The 27,264-nt window shown below is 47.9% G+C and overlaps 1 protein-coding gene across 5 annotated transcripts in view; it reads right to left on the reverse strand.

Moving 5' to 3' along the window:
- The window catches only part of ATP13A2 (ATPase cation transporting 13A2), an 861,654-nt gene that overhangs the window by 42,108 nt on the left and 792,282 nt on the right, over positions 1–27,264 (reverse strand). For all 5 annotated transcript variants that reach the window (XM_078642867.1, XM_078642866.1, XM_078642870.1 and 2 more), the window contains 2 exons: positions 25,693–25,845; positions 10,326–10,422 (listed from right to left, as the gene is read on the reverse strand). In XM_078642867.1, the coding sequence (XP_078498993.1) occupies positions 10,326–10,422; positions 25,693–25,845 (250 nt within the window). The remainder of the gene's footprint in view (positions 1–10,325; positions 10,423–25,692; positions 25,846–27,264) is intronic.

The following is a 27,264-nucleotide window of genomic DNA, read 5'->3' on the forward strand; positions in this document are numbered from 1 at the left end:
GCTTTTTCAAGACATGCCTGCCACTAATGTGGAAATTACCACGCCTACCGATATCTTTCTTTCAAACTCTTGCACCCTCTGGGGTCCTGTACACTGGACGTTTCTTTCAGCCACAATACAGAATCGATCATTAATGTGTTACATGCAAATTATGATGGGGAGGTTATATATGTAGTTTATACTGAAGCTTTTTTTGTTCACTAAGAAAAACCAAATAAACGAACTCTAAATGAGTGGGTGGACCAGGGGTTTGGCTGACAGGGTATTTAATCACAACTGCAAAGGAGAACCAGGTCCGCCAAACTCTGAGTCAGGCCTTTACTGGTTTTTTGGGGAATACGAAAGTTGGACGAATAGCATGACTAAAGTGTATTTGTTGCAGTTTCTTGACAGGTGCCAGCTCAATATCCACCCCCACAACTTTTTGATAAAGAGGAGGAAAAAGGTAGGACAATCTTTTGCAGAATGAGTACCTCAGATTTGGTCGCCTTTGGACCTGCCTTGACTACTACCACAATAGGATCCTTGGACATATTCTGTTAAGTGTCCTGATAATTATCCTTCTTAAAAGGGCTGCTCTCATTGAAATGGTGGACTCATTGTAGTATTCTCCTAAGCTTTATTATTGTTTGGATTACCCTGTATTTGTTTTTACAAAAGCATACTGTTTGCTCTTTTTATCTAGAATGTTATCTCTTTGGGCATTGCGTGGGTTTAATGCTCCATGTAAATATATATCTTTTTTTTCAATAAAAAATTACGGGAAAAAAAAAAAAAAGAACTTCATGCTACAAAACCAATCTCCAGCTTCTCATTGGATTGTGGCTGAAGGAATGAGTGTGAATTCCTGTAGCTATACGCTACACTGGTGTTGCTAGGTTCTGCTTTTCGCACTGGTCGTGTTTGGGCTGTTGATGCAGCAGGACACTCACAACCTTAGGTGCATGGATTACATTTGACCAGATCTTCAACTAGCTGTAGGCCAAAGAGGACTTCCTCATCAAATGGTAGGCTTAATGCAGAACTGTTTTACCTCAGGACAAAAACCTTGCCAGCCAAACCTTATAAATACTGCGTGAGTCAGTTCAAAATAGCTTTATTCGATTTTGCATACAAAATCATAAAAGCACAGAATTGCATTCCAATTATAACATTTTTTAAAAACAGTAGATAAAACCTTTAAAAACAAATAAAGAAAGATTTCATTATTACAGTAGTTAAAATGGGAGATATGTCCTAGCTCAATTTCATTTAAAAATAAAAACATGAGTGCAAGAATTCATTAGACATTACATGAACTTTCTGAGAGCTATGATAGTCTTCAAATAGGATGCCACTGCCTTTATCTCAAACACAGTCTCTAATAACTTCAATTTGCAGTACGCATCGCGACTTCCTCTGATACCCCATTTAATAAATATAGGTTTTTAGAAACTGTTTCCTAGGGGCCAAACAAAAATGACAAAAGAGGATAGAGTGAATATTTGATTGATTCGAAGACCCATCACAGGGACACTTTTCCAGCTGTTTGGCCCAGTCGTTACAATTAGGGAATGCTATTAAATGGAAAAATGTATCAGCTCGAAACCTGGTCAGTAACATTCTGGAATAAGGACTGCTCTCCATAGTTAGGTAGAGTTTCATTCCTTCCTGTTGAGTGAGTGCGCCATTTGATTTGTTAGTGTTTTTTCCTTTCTCACTCAACCACCTTTTGTTGGCCAGATATTCCATTATGATCTTTTTCAGGATGCGCTTAGAGATGGTTTCCAGGCACAACGGGTCTTTAAAATATTCTTCGTGGCCAATGTTTATAGCCATGTTTCTCACATGGTGCAACCATTTAATATTTCGCACCCCCTCTAGCTTTAGGCAGTCCAAAACAATTTCCCTGTTCAATAGTGTTTCCGGGGTAGTCCAAATTTTATGCCACAAGAGAAGGGGGCTGGCTTTAATCGTGTCCTCAACATAAGAAAACCCCAGTTCTCTATGACTAAAAAAAATGGATAATGATTTTGGCGTGGCAAGCAGATACCGTATAAAATTATTTTCAACCGCGAGTCAATAATACGCTTATTACCCACTCAATTAGAATTATTCGAACTGGACGGAAAATACATATTTATTTCATTTTAACATGTTAATGCACAGAAAAAAAGAAACACCAGAAAATCACATCAATCCCTTTTTTAAATATGGAAATTAGTTTATGATAACAGTAAATCCTAAATAACTCTAACCTACTCATTTACAATAAAAAACCAGACGTTTTAAAGTATGGTTCTTAGACACAAAGGAGTCCTAAAGTAATCGGGTAATTTCAAATTTTTCGAAACTACTGTGGTTCAAACCTGTAAATACAATTAAAATATGCATGTTTCCGGTACAAGAGGTTACTCTGCTTCTTTAAAGGAACGTTTTTAATTGCAGTACCTCATGTAACGCCATATACTGAATACGCCAATAGAGAATATTTAATTGATTGACCAACTAAAATCAGCTTGTCATCTGCTTTTACAGACTAAGAAGATATTTGGGCGGGTCATGCAAAGTCTGCAACATATATAATTTCTCGGTTAAAAACTTCTTTTTCCATTGCATGCGGCCCAAAGGAATCACAATCTAACGAATTACATTTGGGGTATTTCTCACATAAGCGAGAAAAACACTCAATGGTTTGCTGCCACAAAATTATATATTTGTAGATGAAAGTCAGAAACAAACCGCTAGGCGTCACTATGGAGCAAGGTACTGGTATTCTCAAGTCTTGTGGTTGTGCTTGTAGTATCTAGTATTTGAAATGGAGATGGTTTTGCCTTCTTCAACAACTTTTTCGTCCTGGACTTAGAAGTGTTGCATGAGGTCTTCAATCTCCTATCATGGTTGATCATATCTTGAAAGAGGTGCCACAGTGCACCTGCTCTTATTGCAACGAGCTTGCTTGCAGTGTCTATTTTTTTGATCTCCTTATCCTTTACTCTAAATTATTGCCTTTATACATGTCATGGGCACAACTAGGGATTCAGGTAGCACATCGTCAAATGACTATGGGATTCTGTGGCGCAACTTTAAACATTGCCTCCAGCAGTGGTATTAAGAGCCCTCACCTTAAAAAGGTATTTTGTACTTAACGTTTTACAGAGGTCTTAAACATAGGTAAAACTTGCGTGCTACGCTCTGCTACAGTCAATGTCCCTATGAGCAAGTCCTCGCCTTAACCTCTTACAAGCTGCTGGAGCTTACGATGTGCAGAAGCTCTAGCTATGACTTCATAATAAGTGGATATGTCAAATGGCGGGAAAAAATGAAGAGGTGCCCTGGCCTATACTTGATAGTCTTGCCATATATCTTGCTGATCTATTAGGTCTGGTCAGGACGACTACCCACTGTATCGGATAGTAACTCATTATCATAATTTCAATGTACAGATTGTAAAGAGGATGGTGGAGTGGACTCTGGTGGTGCTGCCGGTCCGGATCACTTTTCTTTGGCATTGGAAATGCCCTGATGTCCTAAGAAAATACCTTCTTAAAAGTCAGCCTATTTTTCTTGTGCAATGGCTGACAACCAGAGGGCAGCAAGCAATAAAATGCTTCATGCCTGAGTTTAAATACATAGGGCCTAATTACGATGTTGGGCGGACCGCAACCGACTGACCATCAGGTGCGGTCTGCCCAACATCTGCCCCGGCGGCTCCCCCGGCATTATGATGCGGTGAGCAGAGGAAACAGACGGAAGGACCGTCCGCTAGTGTTCCGCCAGGCTCAAGGAGCCCATCGGAGCATCAGAAAATATAACAATCCCATAATGATGGTGGAGCCACCCCCTGCTCCGCTGTCGGTGTTATGATGTCACTTTCTGACAGCCTTTCCATAGAGGCCTTTCCTACATGGAAAGTCAGTCGGAAAGTGGCTTTGGGGGCCCCTAGCAGGGCCCCCTTCCCTATGGGACCTACAATATGTGGCAGGCACCGCACTGTGCCTGTCACATGGTACAGGGATGTTTAAAAACATCAATCTTTCAATAGCAGCTTGTACTGTGGGTCGTTTCTGCCCGCCGTTCAAGCTGCCATTGGCCCATAGGGCAGTCGCATCTTGTTAGAACCGGGGTCTCTAGTTGGCAGGGGTATGTACCCTAGTCCAAGTAGGGACCACCGCTTCCGACCTGGTAGCTTGGCGCAGAGCAGCAAAGGCGTAACTTCAGAGGCAATGTGTAAAGTATTTGTGCAACACGCAACGGCGATGACACAGTGAAAACACTCACAAAAAGGGACACCACACCAGTTTGTATATAAAAATATAAATATCTTTATCTAAGAATTATGAGAGATCAATCATCAGGTAAATGCAGTTGCAGGCAAGATCAATAATTAGCCAATTCTAGCTTCCAGCCCAAATCAATGGTATAAATGAATCTAGTTGCCAGGCAAGATCAATATTAAAAAAATGGACCCAGTTTCCAGGTGAGTTCAATAAGAAAGGAAAAGTCACACACAAATCCGGGGTTCTCTCTGTTGCCTGTGTCTATGTAAGCTAGCCTTGCAGGTACACCAAGTCTGTTCACAGGGGTTATGACGGCAAGGCTGGGGCAATACCAAGACTTTACATGTGCATCCAGCCGTCCCCTTGAAGGCTGCTTGAGTGGTTTGGCAAATCACAAGTAATGCGGCAACCCAAGTCCGGTCCTCGGGGGCCTCCGTTCAGCTCAGGGGGGCACTTGCGCAATCCTTCCCAACGAGCCTCCCCCACAGTACTGCCGCGTGTGAGGGAAGGGAAATGCGATATCCCTGAAATGCCCCCAATGCAGGTGCAACAGTCTGGTCGGCCCGCTGCCCTGAAGACAGCTCCCCGCAGCCTGCTCCCCCAGTGGAACAGTTTCCCAGGAGGCCTCCCGCCCAAGACGACAATAGGCGCGGGAGGCTCTGCACACACCCGGGCTTTACCTGGGAGCCAGACGGGGGCTGGCAGCAGTTCGGTTCCTCTCCCACCTTCGGTGTGACCTTCCCTGTCCCGGCCGAAGCTGGGGAACCCTTGAGGCAGCTACCAATCCTAGCGCGGACCTCCAGTGACGTGAGGGGAATCCCTCGAGGCACATCCAATGAGGAAGCGGCAGGCTGATGGCGCGACGGGGACTCCTGGCGATTGCAGCCAATCCCAGCACGGCCTGGGGCTAACGTCGCACCAATCCCTGCGCGGCTTCTCGGACGCTGGAGATGGCGCGCCCGGGGCTCCCGGCCACGGCGGTGATTACGGTGCCAGTATCCCGCTACGTTTAAATGCGGGCTCCAGTGAAGTGCGGACACCACGACCAGCGCCACGGGGTTGATTTAATTAAGGCTCCCAGTCCGGCCCTGCGGCGGTGACTTCAGTGGGCCCGCGCTTCACTTCCACAGCGCTTCCCAGTGCCCCAGTGTGTGCGCGGCTCTGTCTGTGTGTGTGTTCGCGGCTCTGTCTGTGTGTGTGTGCGCGGCTCAGTGTGTGTGCGTGTGTGGCCCTGTGTCCGCGAATACTCTCTACTACTCTCTAATGCTCACCTATTGCCATTGTAAATGACAATCCCATTTTTTTTTTAAAAGAATGAAAAAAAATGTCATGAGCAATGCCAATAGCTCTACCTTTAATAATGCCGAGACCATTGGATTGTAAATGCTTGTTTTTTAGGGGATTGCCGATTTTCTAAAAAAGTAATAATTTGACAATGAAAATTCTTTGGCCTCCAGTTGCGAGGCCAAATGGCTGAAAAGAGCAGAGGTGGTAGGAGATTTACACTCTGTGTGCGTGGCTCTGTCTGTGTGTGTGTGCGTGGCTCTGTCTGGTTCTGTGTGTGCGTGGCTCTGTCTGTGTGTGTGCGTGGCTCTGTCTGTGTGTGTGTGAATGCGTGGCTCTGTCTGTGTGTGTGTGGCTCTGTCTGTGTGTTTGTGCGTGGCTCTGTCTGTGTGTGTGTGCGTGGCTCTGTCTTTGTGTGTATGCGCAGCTCTGTCTGTGTGTGTGTGCACGGCTCTGTCTGTGTGTGTGTGTGCACGGCTCTGTCTGTGTGTGTGTGCGTGGCTCTGTCTGTGTGTGTGTGCGTGGCTCTGTCTGTGTGTGCGTGGCTCTGTCTGTGTGTGCGTGGCTCTGTCTGTCTGTGTGCGTGGCTCTGTCTTTGTGTGTGTGCATGGCTCTGTCTGTGTGTGTGTGCGTGGCTCTGTCTGTGTGTGCGTGGCTCTGTCTGTGTGTGCGTGGCTCTGTCTGTGTGTGTGTGCGCGGCTGTCTGTGTGTGTGTGTGTGCGCGGCTCTGTCTGTGTGTGTGTGCGCGGCTCTGTCTGTGTGTGTGTTCGCGGCTCTGTCTGTGTGTGTGTGCGCGGCTCAGTGTGTGTGCGTGTGTGGCTCTGTGTCCGCGAATACTCTCTACTACTCTCTAATGCTCACCTATTGCCATTGTAAATGACAATCCCATTTTTTTTTTAAAAGAATGAAAAAAAATGTCATGAGCAATGCCAATAGCTCTACCTTTAATAATGCCGAGACCATTGGATTGTAAATGCTTGTTTTTTAGGGGATTGCCGATTTTCTAAAAAAGTAATAATTTGACAATGAAAATTCTTTGGCCTCCAGTTGCGAGGCCAAATGGCTGAAAAGAGCAGAGGTGGTAGGAGATTTACACTCTGTGTGCGTGGCTCTGTCTGTGTGTGTGTGTGTGGCTCTGTCTGTGTGTTTGTGCGTGGCTCTGTCTGTGTGTGTGTGCGTGGCTCTGTCTTTGTGTGTATGCGCAGCTCTGTCTGTGTGTGTGTGCACGGCTCTGTCTGTGTGTGTGTGTGCACGGCTCTGTCTGTGTGTGTGTGCGTGGCTCTGTCTGTGTGTGTGTGCGTGGCTCTGTCTGTGTGTGCGTGGCTCTGTCTGTGTGTGCGTGGCTCTGTCTGTGTGTGTGTGTGTGCGTAACTCTGTCTGTGTGTGTGTGCGTGGCTCTGTCTGTGTCTGTGTGTGCGTGGCTCTGTCTGTGTGTGTACGTGGCTCTGTCTGTGTGTGTGTGTGTGTGTGTGCGTGGCTCTGTCTTTGTGTGTGTGCGTGGCTCTGTCTGTGTGTGTGTGCGTGGCTCTGTCTGTGTGTGCGTGGCTCTGTCTGTGTGTGCGTGGCTCTGTCTGTGTGTGTGTGCGCGGCTGTCTGTGTGTGTGTGTGTGCGCGGCTCTGTCTGTGTGTGTGTGCGCGGCTCTGTCTGTGTGTGTGTGTGTGGCTCTGTGTCCACGAATACTCTCTACTACTCTCTAATGCTCACCTATTGCCATTGTAAATGACAATACCATTTATTTATGTTTTTAAAAAAAAATGAAAAAAAATGTCATGAGCAATGCCAATAGCTCTACCTTTAGTAATGCCGAGACCATTGGATTGTAAATGCTTGTTTTTTAGGGGATTGCCGATTTTCTAAAAAAGTAATAATTTGACAATGAAAATTCTTTGGCCTCCAGTTGCGAGGCCAAATGGCTGAAAAGAGCAGAGGTGGTAGGAGATTTACACTCTTTGTGTGTGGCTCTGTCTGTGTGTGTGTGTGTGTGGCTCTGTCTGTGTCTGTGTGTGCGTGGCTCTGTCTGTGTGTGTGCGTGGCTCTGTCTGTGTGTGTGTGAATGCGTGGCTCTGTCTGTGTGTTTGTGCGTGGCTCTGTCTGTGTGTGTGTGCCCGTGGCTCTGTCTGTGTCTGTGTGTGCGTGGCTCTGTCTGTGTGTGTGCGTGGCTCTGTCTGTGTGTGTGTGTGTGTGTGTGGCTCTGTCTGTGTGTTTGTGCACGGCTCTGTCTGTGTGTGCACGGCTCTGTCTGTGTGTGTGTGTGTGGCTCTGTGTCCGCGAATACTCTCTACTACTCTCTAATGCTCATCTATTGCCTCTGTAAATGACAATACCATTTATTTATGTTTTTTTAAAAAAAATGAAAAAAATGTCATGAGCAATGCCAATAGCTCTACCTTTAATAATGCCGAGACCATTGGATTGTAAATGCTTGTTTTTTAGGGGATTGCCGATTTTCTAAAAAAGTAATAATTTGACAATGAAAATTCTTTGGCCTCCAGTTGCGAGGCCAAATGGCTGAAAAGAGCAGAGGTGGTAGGAGATTTACACTCTGTGTGCGTGGCTCTGTCTGAGTGTGTGTGGCTCTAACTGTATGTGCGTGGCTCTGTCTGTGTGTGTGCGTGGTTCTGTCTGTGTGTGTGCGTGTGTGGCTCTGTCTGTGTGTGTGCGTGGCTCTGTGTGTGTGTGTGTGTGTGCGTGGCTCTGTCTGTGTGTGTGTGCGTGGCTCTGTCTGTGTCTGTGTGGCTCTGTCTGTGTGTGTGCGTGGCTCTGTCTGTGTGTGTGTGTGTGTGTGGCTCTGTCTGTGTGTGTGTGCGTGGCTCTGTCTGTGTGTGTGTGCGTGGCTCTGTCTGTGTGTGTGTGTGTGGCTCTGTCTGTGTGTGCGTGGCTCGGTCTGTGTGTGCGTGGCTCTGTCTGTGTGTGTGTGGCTCTGTCTGTGTGTGTGTGTGCGTGGCTCTGTCTGTGTCTGTGTGTGCGTGTCTCTGTCTGTGTGTGTACGTGGCTCTGTCCGTGTGTGTGTGCGTGGCTCTGTCTGTGTGTGTGTGTGCGTGGCTCTGTCTGTGTGTGTGTGCGTGGCTCTGTCTGTGTGTGCGTGGCTCTGTCTGTGTGTGCGTGGCTCTGTCTGTGTGTGTGTGCACGGCTGTCTGTGTGTGTGTGTGTGCGCGGCTCTGTCTGTGTGTGTGTGCGCGGCTCTGTCTGTGTGTGTGGCTCTGTGTCCACGAATACTCTCTACTACTCTCTAATGCTCACCTATTGCCATTGTAAATGACAATACCATTTATTTATGTTTTTAAAAAACCTTTAGTAATGCCGAGACCATTGGATTGTAAATGCTTGTTTTTTAGGGGATTGCCGATTTTCTAAAAAAGTAATAATTTGACAATGAAAATTCTTTGGCCTCCAGTTGCGAGGCCAAATGGCTGAAATGAGCAGAGGTGGTAGGAGATTTACACTCTGTGTGCGTGGCTCTGTCTGTGTGTGCGTGGCTCTGTCTGTGTGTGTGCGTGGTTCTGTCTGTGTGTGTGTGCGTGGCTCTGTCTGTGTGTGTGTGTGCGTGGCTCTGTCTGTGTGTGTGTGTGCATGGCTCTGTCTGTGTCGGTGTGTGCGTGGCTCTGTCTGTGTGTTTGCGTGGCTCTGTCTGTGTGTGTGTGTGTGTGTGCGTGGCTCTGTCTGTGTGTGTGTGTGGCTCTGTCTGTGTGTTTGTGCGTGGCTCTGTCTGTGTGTGTGTGCGTGGCTCTGCCTGTGTGTGTATGCGTGGCTCTGCCTGTGTGTGTATGCGCAGCTCTGTGTGTGTGTGCGCGGCTCTGTCTGTGTGTGTGTGCGCTGCTCTGTCTGTGTGTGTGTGTGTGGCTCTGTGTCCGCGAATACTCTCTACTACTCTCTAATGCTCCCCTATTGCCACTGTAAATGACAATACCATTTATTTATGTTTTAAAAAAAAAAATGAAAAAAAATGTCATGAGCAATGCCAATAGCTCTACCTTTAATAATGCCGAGACCATTGGATTGTAAATGCTTGTTTTTTAGGGGATTGCCGATTTTCTAAAAAAAGTAATAATTTGACAATGAAAATTCTTTGGCCTCCAGTTGCGAGGTCAAATGGCTGAAAAGAGCAGAGGTGGTAGGAGATTTACACTGGTGGTGAACGGGCTCAGGAACAACCTACTCCAAGACAGATGAAATGTTTCATCCCTCTTGCTCTGAAGGCACAGGATAAAAACAAACATTTGAAGGCTAGCATGTCCCTACCACCTGTATCACAACCAGACGCTCAATGTTGGCCTCTTCTCTACATGTCCCTTTGTTCTTATGTGCCAAAACTAAATGTGTCTTCTTGTAACATCTGACAATGTTCAACTTATATCCCACCATGTGCAACTGCTCTATTTGTGTAACGAGATCCACTTAACACATGTCATGTGTAACTGCTGTATTTGTGCCACTATTAAAACAATGGTGTTATAAATGTAATAATGTCATGTCATTTATGCAACAGTAACTTCTGTTAAACTCACCACTCTAAGCCAGGGCCATTCTTTCAAATGTGACCCACATGGCCACTGAAGGTGACTTCTCAAATACCTATAAGTTATTAGTTTATACAATACACACAATTCTAAATATAAACAAACACAGCATGCCATTTCCTTGGAATTTTCTCACTTCACCTTCTTGGAAACTGTTGCAGTTTAGTCCCAAAAGTTCATGTGCGAGCACCTGACAGTGACAGAGATGTTACAATGTAGGAAGGCAAACATTAGAATGAGCCTCAATAAGTAGTGGACACTTACCGTGTAGAGGATGAGGACAGACACAAACTGTGTGAGGCTGTACATTGCCATGAATTTTAAGATGCCAAAGGACGTGACCAAGGAGCAACGCCCTTCCCTGCAGGAGATAGGACACATTTATTATTAGATATCAGAAACACTGCCATCAATTTTGAATAACAGACCTCTTCCAGGGTGTACACAAACCAAAGCAGCAGATAAATGGTATATCATTTAATGGAGACTGTACCTTACTACCTGCATTCCCGCTGTGCAGTGAGGCATTTAAGGACATTTACTTCTAAACATGTGACAAGCATTAAATTATCTAGCTGAAGACAGGAAATAATTGTCAGGCCAACTCCTGTACTGGTATTGGTTAATCCTCAATCCTCCAGACTCATGGGATGTCTTGGCAAATGCCAGAATGCTAGAACACGTCTAGTCTCTATTAAAGACAAGTGACTTGGGAATCAATGTGCTAGGCTCCTTAACGTGCCCACTGGCTCCCCATATCATTCGTCTTCCCTGCATCTACAACTATAGGTGGCTAGAGGTGAATGTGGGCGAGTTAATTTAAAAGAATGTGGACTAAGATGAGCAACTGGAACTTTCGGATACATTCAGCTGCCTCCTTCTTCCTTGCAGAAGCATAGAAATAATAAAATGCATGGGGTGGGGACAAGCATTGTATGACTAATCTCAACAAAAAATAAAAACCTTAGAAATTAGCCTTCACTTTTTCTATGTAAGGGAGGACAACCTCCGAGGTTGGGGAGACCAGCAGCCTCAATGTATTCATGAAAAGCACTGGTAGCCTGAACCTCTGGGAAGGCACACCCTGTATGTAACAAAAAAAATACTCAAAAAGTGCAAGACCTTTTCTCATATTCATCTAAAAACCTGGGGTCTCGTCACATCTCTGAATCATTGGTGGGGTTAAGAAAGAACAAGATAACTATACTCTAATAGTTGTGAAAGTCAGAGAGTGCTAGGAATGATTTTTGTATACTCAAAATTGTAATCCATTTTTGTACAAGCAATAAAAGGTAGAGTACAGACTTGGAGGGTAGATTAATCAACAGTGAAATAACATAGTACATTACCTCCATGTAGTGGCGTCTCAACCACCCAGCCCAAAGCAGTCACACAATTTCCCAACAGATTTTGCGCTGTCATTTTTGGCTATAATGGTGCAAATCCCGACTAGGGTATACTCACCGTGGCTCCCTCTCATATCCTCAAGGATGGTCAAGAATGCAATACGATGTGAAGGTTCCACCGGTCTCCCGACAGTAGTAAAGATGTGTGGCTAGTATTTCACAATTATTGGACAATCCCAGACCACGTGAAAGAAGTCTCCCTCAACAGCATCTAGGTGTTGATGATCTTCTTAGGCTGCTGGAGCCTTTCACTGGTGAGATAGGTGATGTGTAAGTATTTTAAGTGAATGAGCTGAAGACGGGAGGATATAACTAATTCACATCCCTCCGATCAAGGTCATCAGAGGTCCCACCCATGTTTGTCATTTTGTCTTCAGTTATGCGAATAACTCTGTGGAGTGGATAACTAGGGATTTCTAAATGTGGGATATTCCACCTTTCCCGAAAGGTCTCATCAGGATTTTGGCCTCTAATGCTCTAATGCTAACTCGGACTAAGAGGCAGAATGAAATAGCGCCTGGCGGAGCTGCAGGTATGTGTAAAACAGAGATTTATGAAGCTCAACCTCTGACTGGAGTTCCAGAAAGGATTTGATAAGACTGGATAGGTATACACCTATTTCCTTTGAGATGCTCATTCCATTCCACTTCCGAATTCCTCACATTGCGTACAATAGTCAAGTCAGGTCCCCTATCACAATGGGGTCTCCAGAGTAATCCAGCAGTCCCATCTAATCCAACGCAGGGTCGACCTCTAAGCCAACAGCACGATTCTAGTAACCTCTAGGAGAGTTCTGGGAACAGAGGACCCATACATCAACCCCAGTCTGTTATTTCAGCCCACTATGGCAATAACCCCCCCCCCCCGCCCCCCCGCTGAGCTAGTCATTCAGGAACCGTGTCTGGGATGCCCATAGTAAAGCTGCAAGTCTGCCAGGCCCATGCTGCCATCGTAGGTGGTCTGTATACATTTGTTTAATGCTTTCTGGGGGGCTTGATTTGCACTTTTAAAAGCTCTCGCCTGAGCCTCAGTTTTCAGAACAAACTCCAAGGAAATTCAAATAGGTAATTCTGAACGACATATAGGAATCATGGCAGTACCCTCATCTTAACCAGTGCTATACTGTCAAGAACACTGGCAGGAGATTGAACCGTCTGCTGAGATTTACTCTCATTTAATCCATTCGTAAACGGCACGTTTGTGAATGGAAAATGGCCTTTCCAAATGCATGTAGGTTTTGTCATTCGCAATTTAGGTAATCGCGATTACCAAAATTGCAAATGCATTTAGGGAATCGCAATTTGCGATTCCCTAATGCCGATGTATGTAGCCTTTCCTAAATGCTAACTGTGCGTTTAGGAAACGCTAATCACCATCAACTTAAAGTTGATGTTAATATGTTGCATGCTTTGACAAATGCACAAAAAAAAATATTTTTCAAAGTCCCAAGTAGCGCACACATGCCTTTAGGGCATGTGTGTGCTTTACATGTGCACACTTACCTTTTTTTGTGAGGTGCTTCGGGGGGCTTTAGGACCTCGGGAACCCTTGGATTTGCATTTGCTATTTGCGATTACCAGTTGGTAATCGCAATTTGCGAATGCAATGCCATTCATTCCTATGGGCCTGTAGGCCCATAGGAATCAATAGAGTCACATTAGATAATAGAGATTAGCAATTTCCGAATCGTTATTAGCTAATGTTAAGGAATAACCAATATTTTGGTGATTCCTACATGCATAGGCATTTGTGATTACCAAATAGCGATTCCTTAATTGCTATTTGGTAATCGCAAATTGTAACTTTGATGCATATGCCCCTTTGTGTGGGAATGGTGAGGCGGTAGTTAGGAATGAATTAAAGACAAGTAAGAAAGATTACCTTGTAACTGTAAAAACCCAGCAATGATTCAAAACAGGATATGGTAATGTCACTAGCGACCATGGACTCAAAAATCAAAGCATTTGCTAAAAATGTTACTTCTTGACAGGGCTTTTTGGGAATAACAGTCTTTTTGTGGAGGACTTACTTGCATTCCTGCGATGGCAGTGTGCAAAACAAAGTGTATGGCAAACACAAGGAGATGATGGGCGGAGCGCTGAAACATTTCAGACACTCACCCCAGGTCACAGATCTGGGTTGAATCCATCATCATTCTGTAGCTCACTTCACCACCCCAATTCAGACACAGCTGTATGCAAATCAGTCTTGACCCTGTGCCTCATGGGAACAGTCCAGCCCGAACTGCCACGCCAGGACTGGAAACAAGTATCCTGGGAAGCAACAGAGCAAGCGGTGCTAAAAGGAAACTTGGAGGAGTGCTTGTCACAGGTGGAGGGTGCCCTTTGCGACAGGATATAGGCACTATCACTTGGACCTCTCAGGATGTAGTTTTGTGTGCATTTCTGGACAAAGTCAGAAATATTAAAGCACATGGTTCACGTCAGAGAATTCGTATGTACATTTATTTAGTTTGAGGTGTTTGGGGGAACCTCAAGAGAACTTAGGCTTAAAAGATACATTGATGCAGCCTCTCATACAGTTGGATATAGAAGGCACTTGGCGGTGTGTCCAGTTGTCACAGGCTTCAGGGGCAAGTTGGAAACCACACCAGTGTTAGTCAGCTAAAGCAACTCATGGAGGAGTACAAAGCAGAGGTAATACCAACTTACTTTCAGCCCAATGAACTCTTCTCGACTGTAAAGACACTTAGGCCATAAGCACAACCTAAACTTGTTAATCTTTTGGGGCACACTCTCAATTGTTTGCCACAGTCAACGTGGCAATTTATAAGCTTAATTGATGTGTTCTATCTCTTACCAAGAGGCTCTCAACAGCAGAGCCAAGTTCTGCTGAAAGGAGGTACACACACTATGTACCTCACCAGAGAAAACCGTTACAACTTCCTGAAGGTGGTGGATCATAGTGCATGATTACAGGCATTTTTATTTGCTCGCTGGTGAGGAGGCTCCTTTAAGACTTTCTCCTGTGAAGGTGTAGTATGTGCTTTTCTCATATATTGCTATTGAGTAAGTGTCCTGGACTAAAGGTGGGAAATTACAGTACTCACTAACGGTGCTGCCTCTTAACCAGTGACTGCTCCAGAATCCAAAGGAAAGACCTCACAAGGAAAATCAAGAGGGCAACTGGAGACCTGGTAGTGTGACTGTGAAAACAAGGTTAGACTCAAGACTGCTAAGGCTTCCTCTGTTGCTTTGCTCTGAAACCGTGAAAATTGGAAAGGATGGAAAATCCAAAGCTCAATGGTCATGGAAGAATCAGGTCTTTAGAAGACTGAAAGAGAAATTACGCAGCTGGATAAGAACAGACAGGGTACCCAAGTATTAGGAACTGCAGTCGCAGTGAAAATCAATATCACTTAAAGATGGTTATAAGAGACATACACAGAGGATGTAGCCAAGTGCATAAGCTTGGGACTCTTTCAAAAAAGGGCAGAAAGAAATTGAGCATGTATGCACACCATGAAAAAATATTGGATCATACGGGCCAGGAGAGTAAGACTGGGATGCGGGGAACTACTGAGTAAATAGGGAGGGAGAGCATCTGTTTGTACACACACCTCAACTGCGACTGACAAATTTAACTTGCTGCTTTGAAAAGTGGTGCAGCAGGCCCCTGGTCTGCGAACACAATATTCCATAAGTCTGAAGGAAGAGGGACATACAATTAAAGTGCATATCCCACAGTCCTCTACTTCTGCATCAGCCTGATCTTTTAAGTCAGAAATGACAACCTTTAAACAAAATGAGGTTGGTGTCGTTACATTCTTTCAAGGGGAAAAATCCCCATTCCAGGCAGTGAACCAAAAATATTTCACAAAGTTTAGGAATAGTTAACACATGCAGTTTCTCAGTTGTGAAATATGAAATTTGTTAGACCTGGCACCTTGGCGTGAGTTTCCCTTCCACTTTTTGCTGATGTGCCTCAGATGTTTTTGCTGGTGTCCGCTGCTCAGGGCACTGCGCCACGGCCAATCCGTGCCGCAGTGCAAGTGCTCCCAATGTAAAGTGTAACTGTGATTGATGTTCACGATTGGTTCATTGGATTTACTGTCAGTCCCCAGTAAAGTGCACCAGGAGTGCCAGGGCTTGTAAATGCCAATACTGCTAGTGGGCCTGCAGCGCTGATTGCGCCACCCACAGAAGCAGCCTTTTAAAATGTGTCTAGGGTCTGCCACTGCAGAACCTGCGTGCAGTCTGGTACTGTCATGCTGGCGGGGCAAGTGCACACACTTGCCAGCCCCTAAACCTTCCCTTAACTTCATATTAGTCACCCCTATGGTAGGCCCAAGGGCAGGGTGCATTGTAAGTGTAAGGTAGGACATGCTCTGGTGTGTTTGTAGCATGTCCTATTAGTGAATTACAGCCAAATTAGTTTTTCACTATTGTAAGGCTACCTGTTCTCTTAGGCCAAGATGGGCTGCTGGAATTATTACACTCTATAATCCCAGCAGGCTCAGGGAACATGGTAGAAAATAAAGTTTAGTATGCCTGAACTCAGAATAATAAAATACTTCTTTTAGTAAAGTTTATTTTAATATCCTGTGTTTGCAAATGCTACTTTTAGAAAGCTAGCATTTGCTTGCCTAACCATTTCAGCCTGCCTCTGCTAGGATGCGTATCTGACTGTCTGGGTTATGTGAGTGACAGGGCTGGGGGATGACAGGTGGTGAATGCCAGGATTACACCTTGGTGGGAGTGCCCCTGGACTCTGAATAGGGCTGTGCTCTGCCACCACAATGCTGGCTCCGCCCCCTGGGGAGCGACTGATGACTCAGCCCGACACCTGGCCCAGGAAAGGCGAAGCACTGTCAACAAGGTACTCCTGGCAGCCCCTGTCCCCACAATGCTGGCTCCACCTCCTGTGGAGCGTCTGAAGTGCCTGCCCCTCACACTGAAAGAAGAAACCAGAGTACACCCAACAAAGTGCTCAGAGACTGAAAGAAGTTATGCAGAGGCCCCCCTGGCCTGCAAGAACAAAGAAAATGCTGTATAAAAGTAGGAGCCCTGCTCCTTGTAAATAAGAATCCTGTTTCCCACAAAGAACCTCTGCCCAACTAGAAGGAGAAGAAGACGCTGGAAGGACTGGCCTGCTGCTTGCCTTGCTGAGGAAGGAGAGGAAAAGACTTGCTGAAAAGACTTTGCTGACTTGTGCTAGAAACTTTCTCCAAGGGCTTGACTGAGCTTGCCCCCTGACCTGAGCCACAGGTTCATCTGGCTCAACCTGCTCTCTGCTCGTCTGCCGGTAATTGTGTGGATTTCTGCCCCCGCCGGAACCGTGACCCTGGTGCCCCCCCCGCCCCTCTCGAGGCCGTGACCAATTGTGTTTCCCCGTCCCCGCCGAGGGAGAGACCCGCTCTCGCGGGCCGCTCTCCCCCGCTGAGGGAAATCACCGTGTCACCTCGCCACTGGAGGCTCGCTGCCGTGACCTTGGTGTCCCCAGCCCCTCCTCGAGGCCGTGACCTACTTTGTTTCCCCGTCCCCGCCGAGGGAGAGCCCCGCTCCGCCGAGCCGCTCCCCCCCCCGCTGAGGAAAATCGCCGTGTCACCTCGCCATCGGAGGCTCGCTGGTGTGCCCCCCACGCTCCCGCCTGAAATCCCCACCGGACCCTAAAGACCCAGAGAACAGATCCACCAAAGCCCGGACGCCTCGGGTGCCAGCCTCGCTCTGACCGGGAGCCGCTGTGCGCCTCGCATCTGCCTTCGCTGGGATCAACGCCAAGAACCGAGTCGCACTGCCCACGCACGACCCAGCCTGAGAAGAGAACTGATATCCTAAGGTACGTCGCAGCACAAACGGGCTCGGGGCCTGCAACGTTTTATTTCCCCGTGATAGAGTAGAATCACCTGTGCGCCTCGTAACCCTACAGAGAACTGTACCTTTGCCTTGAAAGAAACCATACGCTTTCACAAGTACGCCCCGTATTGCCTGAGTGCGCTGAGAACTGAGAGCTGTGCGCGCCGTAGAGTTCGCCCGTGCGCTGTGAAATCCCCCCCCCCCCCCGCAGTACGAGCCGCACCAGCTGGGTACAGCTCGCACCATTGTTTTCATTAGCTGGGAGCGGTATGCGTCGTACCCGTGCTCAGGCTAGATGCGTGAGACGCGGTAGGGTGTCGCCCGTTTTCACCGGGAGAAGCGCACAGAAGCGCTACGAAGCGGCCAGTACGCCCCAAAAGGGTTTCAAGGAGCTAAGGACTGTTTTAGGAGTCAAAGAGACTAAGAAGAACCAGTTTTCACTGTAAACAAAGAGAAAACTTTCCTATTTACAGCCTTGTGGCTAAGAAAAACGTTATTGATGGTCTTGTGATAAATACTTGCCTGCATATATATATTTTTACATAAAGAAGACGTATTTTTATATAACTACAGCCTGGTGTCCATTTGTGGGGGGATTGGTATGTTTACTGTGTGTGTTATTACAAATGCTTAACTAACAACGCCTGGAGAATAGCCTTGGCTGCTCACGCCACACACCTAGAGGGTGAGCAAGGGTAATTCTAAGGTGTCATCCTTCGCCCCGACTTAGAGGAGAGCGTCCCTGCTTGTCACAAATGAATACTTGCGGCAACCAGAGACCCCCAATTCTAACATTGGACGCAGCGGTGAGGATTTGCGAATTTGCATTTGTAGTTGACATACAGTGAATTGCTGATCACCACATAGTGAGAGCAGACCTATAACGCAGCAACAGATTTCCATTTTTTTTTATTTTGTTGAGACTTCTGCCATTGTTGAAGCCATGCCTGGCTCACTCCCTGCTGGAAGAACACCCTCTGTCTACTCTGGAGAAGATGACGTAGATTGGGGAGAAGATGCACTGAAGGACTTGACCAATGATCAGCTGAGAGGACTCTGCGGAAAGTTCAGAATTCCCCAAACAGGATGCAAAAACAAAACTCTGCTTGTCAAGGCGCTGAGAGCCTGGAAGGAGTCAAGGGAACCACAGAATGCGGTGGATATCATACCACCAGATGGCATTGTAGATCCCAGCAGAGGCCTGTCCCCAGAGGAGCTGGCAGACAGGGCAGCAGACAGGCCACATGCAATGGAGATGGCAAAATTAGCTGGGCAAATGGAGATGGACAAGCAAAGATTGGCCATGGAGGCGCAACGCCAAATGGATCATGACCTGAGATTGAAGGAGTTGGAGCTGAGAGGTTTGGGAACAACTCCTTCTGGTGGCAGCACAACGCCGGTGCAGGAAGAGTCCAGGGTGTACATACCCAAAGATGTGGTTAAAGAGTTCTTTAAGGGGGATGACATAGGACAGTGGTTTAGGGCTTATGAGGTAGCCATGTCCTCCCACCGGGTCCCTGACAAGGATTGGGGAGCGGGGTTGTGGAGGAGGTTCCTTAGCGAAAGAAGGGACACCCTGCTAGATTTGCCTACTGAAGAACACAGTTCCTATCCCCACATGAAAGAGGCCTTATTGACCAGGTATGGGCTAACCCCTGAAATGTACAGACAGAAGTTCAGGGGGAGTGAAAAGCGTCCTGGGAGTACGTATGTGGAGTATGTGACCGGTTTCTGCAGAGCACTGGATGGTTGGGTGACGGGTAGCAAAGTAAATGATTTTCAGGGCCTTCTTGATTTAATGGCATGGGAGCACTTGTCGCAATATTGTTTTCCTGAGCTACGCCAGCACCTGATTGATAGCAAGCTGTCCAACCCGAGGAAGCTTGCTGAGGAGGTGGACCGCTGGCTCAGCACCAGGGTCCACAATGGTCCAATGGGAGACTCCGCCAAGGGTGGGCAGGGTCCCCAGCAGAAGAGTGGGGGGGGGAGACAGGGGTAAACCCAGAGGGTTCCAGCGAGGCACTCAAAGTAATCCCCAAGGGAACCAGCAGAGAGGTTCTCAGCCTCCCCCACCCCCGAAGCAGACCGGGGCCCCGACAGGTAGGCCTGTTTCAAAGGGGCCCTTTAATTGTTACAGGTGTGGTGACCCAGGTCACATTTCCACTGACCCCAAGTGTCGCCTGTTTAGTAAACCAGCACCCACTGGTGCTCCACCCCGGCAAGTAGCTAGTGTTAATTTGGGGGAAGAAGTAGTAATCCCCGGGGGTGGAGATCCTGTCCAGATAACCCTAGTCTCTCTAGGAGACAGTGAGATGGTCCCTGAGAACTACCTGCCCTCTAACACTAAGAAATATGGGCAGGTGGTGACCATCAATGGTAAGAAAGCTGAGCCCTGGAGCCTACAGGGGAACAGATTGCTGAACTGGGGGACCTGCCTGAGCTGACCCATTGGCAGCAAAAAGGGGGCCCCTCCAGGGAGGAATTCTGCAGGGAGCAGAAAGAATGCCCTTCTCTCGTGGGTATGCGGCAGCAGGCTGCAGACCAGGCCAATGGTGTTCAGGCCAAGACACATTATGAGTACTGGGAGAATGACCTCCTGTATTCAGAGCCTAAGGCTGCTGAGCCTGGGCCAGCCCGTGTGCTGGAGGTACCCCAGAAGTTCAGAGCCTTCCTACTGGGGCTGGCTCATGATGTGCCGTTAGCAGGACATTTGGGGATGGACAAGACCTATGACAGGCTTGTCACCCACTTTTATTGGCCCCAAATGCACAAGAGCTCAGATACTCACTGTAGATCTTGTCAGACTTGCCAGGCAAGTGGTAAGAGCGGAGGGAAGCACAAGGCTCCTCTGCAACCCTTCCCCGTGGTCAGTACTCCATTCCAGCGAGTGGGTATTGACATTGTTGGGCCTCTGGACCCCAAGACAGCCATGGACAACAGGTTCATCCTGGTCTTGGTGGACCATGCCACCCAGTACCCTGAAGCCCTCCCTCTGAGGACAGTGACGGCCCCCGTGGTGGGACGGGCACTGATAGGAATTTTCTCACGAGTAGGATTCCCTCTAAAGGTGGTGAGCGACAGGGGCACCAATTTCATATCCAAGTATATGAAATCCCTTTGGCAAGAGTGTGGTGTAACATACAAATTCACCACCACTTACCATCCCCAAGGAAATGGGTTGGTTGAGAGATTCAACTGAACCCTAGAAGGCATGATCATGGGCCTGGAAGGTCCAATGAGGTGTAAGTGGGACGTCCTCTTGCCATGCCTTCTCTTTGTATACCGTGAGGTGCCACAGAAGTCCCTAGGGTTCAGCCCCTTTGAACTGCTGTATGGTCACCCAGTGAGAGGACCTCCGAGTTTGGTAAAGGAAGGCTGGGAGCAATCTCCCAGGAAACCTCCCCAGAATGTATACAGTTACATGCTGGCCTTCAGAAACCAGACCAGGCGATTCAGGAAACTTGCTGAGGCAAATCTGGAAGCCAGCCAGGAAGAGATGAAGCGGTGGTACGACCAGAATGCCACTCTGGTAGAGCTTCAACCTGGACAAAAGGTGTGGGTCTTGGCCCCAGTGGAGCCTTGTGCACTTCAGGATAAGTGGACAGGTCCATTTGAGGTTGTCGAGCGCAAGAGTCCTGTCACCTACTTGGTGGACATGCAGTCTCCCAGGAACCCTTTGAGGGTCCTACATGTTAACTGCCTTAAGCCCCACTTGGAGAGGTCCGAAGTGGGCATGCTCTTGGCAACTGATGATGGGATGGAAGAGGAGACTGAGCCTCTTCCTGACCTCTTGGTAGCCTCTGAGAAAGATGGGTCAGTGGATGGAGTTAACCTCTCACCCACTCTGACGCCTGAGCAACAGGAAGACTGCCGCCAATTGCTGGGGCAATTTCCAGATCTGTTCTCCCTGGTTCCTGGTGTCACAGATTGGTGCGTCCATGATGTGGACACAGGAGACAGCTTACCTGTGAAGCATAAGGCCTACAGAGTAACTGACAGGGTCAGAGCCTGCATCAAGGAGGAGGTCTCCAAAATGCTTGTTCTTAGGGTGGTTGAGTCTTCCAGCAGTCCTTGGTCCAGCCCCGTGGTCTTGGTCCCAAAGGCTGCTGCACCAGGAGCCACACCTGAACTCCGGTTCTGTGTGGACTACAGAGGACTCAATTCGGTCACGAAGACTGACGCGCACCCTATCCCCAGAGCTGATGAGCTCATTGATCGGCTAGGAGCTGCCCGGTTCCTCAGCACGTTTGATCTAACGTCTGGGTACTGGCAGATCGCCTTGACCGATGGGGCAAAAGAGAGGTCAGCATTCTCTGCACCAGATGGGCATTTCCAGTTCCGGGTTATGCCATTTGGAATGAAGAATGCCCCTGCCACCTTTCAGAGGTTGGTCAACCAGGTGTTGGTTGGGCTGGATGAGTTCAGTGCCGCCTACCTGGATGACATTGCAGTGTTCAGTGGCACCTGGCCAGAACACCTGCGACACCTCTGGGAAGTGTTGATGGCGCTGTGCAAGGCAGGCCTCACAATCAAGGCAAGCAAGTGCCAGATTGGGCAGGGATCAGTGGTGTACTTGGGAAACCAAGTGGGGAGTGGCAAGGTGGCACCCTTGCAACCCAAAATTGAGACCATCCTGGCTTGGGAACCCCCCAAGACCCAGACTGCAGTGAGAGCCTTCCTGGGGCTCACTGGGTACTACAGGAGGTTTATCAAGGGCTATGGCACTATTGTGACCCCCTTGACAGAGCTGACTTCTAAGAAGCAGCCCAGGAATGTGATCTGGACTGACACCTGTCAGAAGGCTTTTGACACCCTGAAAACTGCCATGTGCACGGCGCCTGTGCTCTTGGCCCCTGATTTTTCCAAGGAATTTCTAGTGCAAACAGACGCTTCAGAGCATGGTGTAGGGGCTGTTCTCTCACATATGACTGAGGAGGGCTGGGACCAACCTGTAGCCTTCATCAGTAGGAGGTTACTTCCCCGGGAACGTAGGTGGAGTGCAATAGAGCGAGAAGCATTTGCTGTGGTCTGGGCGCTGAAGAAACTAAGACCCTACTTGTTTGGGTCTCACTTCCGGGTTCAGACAGACCACAGGCCCCTCAGATGGTTGATGCAAATGAGGGGTGAGAACCCAAAACTGTTGAGGTGGTCCATCTCCCTTCAGGGTATGGACTTCACGGTGGAACATCGCCCTGGCACAGATCACGCCAATGCTGACGGTCTGTCCATGTTTTTCCGCCTTAGTGATGAGGAACTCCCTGGGGAAGGGTAGTTCTCCCCACATTTCAGCTGGAGGGGACACGTGTTAGACCTGGCACCTTGACGTGAGTTTCCCTTCCACTTTTTGCTAATGTGCCTCAGATGTTTTTGCTGGTGTCCGCTGCTCAGGGCACTGCGCAATGGCCAATCCGTGCCGCAGTGCAAGTGCTCCCAATGTAAAGTGTAACTGTGATTGATGTTCATGATTGGGTAATTGGATTTACTGTCAGTCCCCAGTAAAGTGCACCAGGAGTGCCAGGGCTTGTGAATGCCAATACTGCTAGTGGGCCTGCAGCGCTGATTGCGCCACCCACAGAAGCAGCCTTTTAAAATGTGTCTAGGGTCTGCCACTGCAGAACCTGCATGCAGTCTGGTACTGTCATGCTGGCTGGGCAAGTGCACACACTTGCCAGCCCCTAAACCTTCCCTTAACTTCATATTAGTCACCCCTATGGTAGGCCCAAGGGCAGGGTGCATTGTAAGTGTAAGGTAGGACATGCTCTGGTGTGTGTGGCATGTCCTATTGGTGAATTACAGCCAAATTCGTTTTTCACTATTGTAAGGCTACCTGTTCTCTTAGGCCAAGATGGGCTGCTGGAATTATTACACTCTATAATCCCAGCTGGCTCAGGGAACATGGTAGAAAATAAAGTTTAGTATTCCTGAACTCAGAATAATAAAATACTTCTTTTAGTAAAGTTTATTTTAATATCCTGTGTTTGCAAATGCTACTTTTAGAAAGCTAGCATTTGCTTGCCTATCTATTTCAGCCCGCCTCCGCTAGGATGTGTATCTGACTGTCTGGGTTATGTGAGTGACAGGGCTGGGGGATGACAGGTGGTGAATAGCAGGATTACACCTTGGTGGGAGGTGGGAGTGCCCCTGGACTCTGAATAGGGCTGTGCTCTGCCACCACAATGCTGGCTCCGCCCCCTGGGGAGCGACTGATGACTCAGCCCGACACCTGGCCCAGGAAAGGCGAAGCACTGTCAACAAGGTACTCCTGGCTGCCCCTGCCCCCACAATGCTGGCTCCACCTCCTGTGGAGCGTCTGATGTGCCTGCCCCTCACACTGAAAGAAGAAACCAGAGTACATCCAACAAAGTACTCAGAGACTGAAAGAAGTTATGCAGAGGCCCCCCTGGCCTGCAAGAACAAAGAAAATGCTGTATAAAAGTAGGAGCGCTGCTCCTTGTAAATCAGAATCCTGTTTCCCACAAAGAACCTCTGCCCAACTAGAAGGAGAAGAAGACGCTGGAAGGACTGGCCTGCTGCTTGCCTTGCTGAGGAAGGAGAGGAAAAGACTTGCTGAAAAGACTTTGCTGACTTGTGCTAGAAACTTTCTCCAAGGGCTTGACTGAGCTTGCCCCCTGACCTGAGCCACAGGATCATCTGGCTCAACCTGCTCTCTGCTCGTCTGCCGGTAATTGTGAGGATTTCTGCCCCCGCCGGAGCCGTGACCCTGGTGCCCCCCCGCCCCTCCTCGAGGCCATGACCAACTGTGTTTCCCCGTCTGCGCCGAGGGAGAGCCCCGCTCCGCCGAGCCGCTCCCCCCCCCGCTGAGGGAAATCGCCGTGTCACCTCGCCACTGGAGGCTCGCTGCCGTAACCTTGGTGCCCCCAGCCCCTCCTCGAGGCCGTGACCTACTGTGTTTCCCCGTCCCCGCCGAGGGAGAGCCCCGCTCCGCCGAGCAGCCCCCCCCGCTGAGGGAAATCGCCGTGTCACCTCGCCTTTGGAGGCTCGCTGGTGTGCCCCCCACGCTCCCACCTGAAATCCCCACCGGACCATAAAGACCCAGAGAACAGATCCACCGAAGCAGGGACGCCTCGGGTGCCAGCCTCTCTCTGACGGGGAGCCGCTGTGCGCCTCGCATCTGCCTTCGCTGGGATCAACGCCAAGAACCGAGTCGCACTGTCCACACACGACTCGGCCTGAGAAGAGAAGTGATATCCTAAGGTATGTCACAGCACAAACGGGCTCGGGGCCCGCAACGTTTTATTTCCCCGTGATCGAGTAGAATCACCTGTGCGCCTCGTAACCTCAAAGAGAACTGTACCTTTGCCTTGAAAGAAACCATACGCTATCACAAGTATGCCCCGTATTGCCTGAGTGCGCTGAGAACTGGGAGCAGTGCACGCCGTAGAGTTCGCCAGTGCGCTGTGAAATCCCCCCCCCCCGCAGTACGAGACGCACCAGCTGGGTACGGCTCACACCATTGTTTTCATTAGCTAGGAGCGGTACGCCTCGTACCCGTGCTCACGCTAGATGCGTGAGACGCGGTAGGGTGTCCCCGTTTTCAACGGGAGAAGCGCACAGAAGCGCTACGAAGCGGCCAGTACGCCCCAAAAGGGTTTCAAGGAGCTAAGGACTGTTTTAGGAGTCAAAGAGACTAAGAAGAACCAGTTTTGAACTGTAAACAAAGAGAACACATGCCTATTTACAACCTTGTGGCTAAGAAAAACGTTATTGATGGTCTTGTGATAAATACTTGCATGCATATATATATTTTTACATAAAGAAGACGTATTTTTATATAACTACAGCCTGGTGTCCATTTGTGGGGGGATTGGTATGTTTACTGTGTGTGTTATTACAAATGCTTAACTAACAACGCCTGGAGAATAGCCTTGGCTGCGCACGCCACACACCTAGAGGGTGAGCAGGGGTAATTCTAAGGGGTCATCCTTCGCCCTGACTTAGAGGAGAGGGTCCCTGCTTGTCACAAGTGAATACTTGCGCCAACCAGACACCCTCAATTCTAACAAAATTCAACACAAAATAGGAGTTAATTTGGTGTGTATTGCAAAACCAGTTGGGGAAGACATAGTTTATTTTAGGGGCAAGTGTCTGGTCTTAGTTATATGATGCAAGTTCCAGCCTACCAGTGATAGATCTCTCAGTCCATTACTATAATGTTTTCTACACAAAACTGTCTTAAGTACATTAATAAAGGTCAAAGACTATTGTAAGACATCTAGGAGATTGCAAGAACTGAATTTCACAAAGATAGCTTTATTTATGCTGTATTTCATGGTAAACGATTTTCAGCGGGTAAGAAAACCATACATGCTTGCAAACATTTGGAAGCGAAAAAGCCATAGGAGGTCACAAGCAGAGACACACATATCTACAAGAAGACCGTCCACTCACCTGATTACCAGTGGCACACACTCAATGTTGTCCAGTTTAGATGTGAATGGTGAAGCCACAGATGCTTCAGCCTCAGACAGTGAGATCCCTACATCAGCAGCCTTCAGAGCTCCACAGTCATTGGCTCCATCCCCACACATGGCCACGCAGTACCTATAAGAGGAAGACATCTCATATGACAACATCCGTTGGACACAGCTGACATCCCTCTTTGGTGCCCATAGACCCGACAATGCATTGAAACATTCCAGGCTAGAAGGAGTAGGAGCTTAAGTGAGGTGATTATCAATGTTCCATGACATGGAACAGGAGCATATCGCAAACTTCAGAAGCAATGACTCAGAATCACACTATTAGACAAGAAGTGCCATGCTATGGACTTCTGTGTGGGTGGTAATTGGGGGCTTGAAGTGTTATTAACTCATACTAAAAAGGAGCTTGAAGCTTTAGCCTCCAAGTTGTGTTACAGTTTGTGGTATACAGTCATGCCAATTAATCATATGCCACAGTCAGCAAAAGCTAGGATAATGTTCTGAAGAGCAATCAGCAAAGCACCACATCTTTGCAGACTTTAGTTCCCATTGAAAGATTCATGTTTGAAGTTTGCAGAGACATTTAGATTGTTTGTTCCAGCTGTTAAAGTGAGAATTTGTTGTATTGTTTTGTGCGCAAATAAATAAGACAATCACAAGGAAATATATGAAGTAAGAGGCAGACCGTTGAGCAAAACCAAATCCAACCAGTGTCATGATAAAATGAAAGCAACACCACAGCATGGACGCAATCCACTTTTTGGAGATTTGGCCCTACTGAATCTACATATTCATTTAGTATTTGTATGGTTTTAATTAACCAAGCAGATGCACTTTTACTTACTTAGGCCCATTTCTACTTCACAGCATATCACTATGCATAGCACAAGTAGAAATGTGAGATTTAATATATTGAACATATGAGCAGCTCGACACTCAGGTACTGCCACCCCTTCAACCCGCCCATGTCCAGATGAGTGAAAGATGCAGGGAGCTCTGCATTCTTTCAGAAAGCCATGTCAAATGTATGAATACATTACAACACAAAGTCGGTGATAGCAATTGTGGGTGAGAGGAAGTCTGGAGATGCTTGGAAAGGAGTAGGTTACTTACCCTGTAAGCATCTACTCATAGCGTGTGGTGCTGCTGATTCACGTGCTATGAATCTAGTGCTGGGCCCTGACTCTGCATGTTGTTTTTCCTCGAGAAAGTCTTATGATCGGCGTTGTGTGTTGTTTCTCCTCCCCCTTGATTTATTGCGCATGTTCAACGGCTCCGCTGTTAATGATTTTGACCCCTTACAATATATGAAGTGAGGATATAGTCTCCTAAGTTAGCATTTGCTGTTAACCCATTAACCCCGGTGTAACATCCGGCGCTGTCCGGGCATTCTATTGCGCGGGTGGGCCGCGTTGGCCAACGGACGTGCGCAGCACTACCGAGGTAGTGCTTGTGACGGCCGTTGGCCGACGCATGCACTTAACAGGTTAAACATGTTGTATTTGTGTGTATTTTTCTCACCATCTATTACCTGCCGGGA

Source organism: Lissotriton helveticus, chromosome 5_1, assembly GCF_964261635.1.
Source record: "Lissotriton helveticus chromosome 5_1, aLisHel1.1, whole genome shotgun sequence".
In the NCBI taxonomy this organism is placed as follows: Eukaryota; Metazoa; Chordata; class Amphibia; order Caudata; family Salamandridae; genus Lissotriton; species Lissotriton helveticus.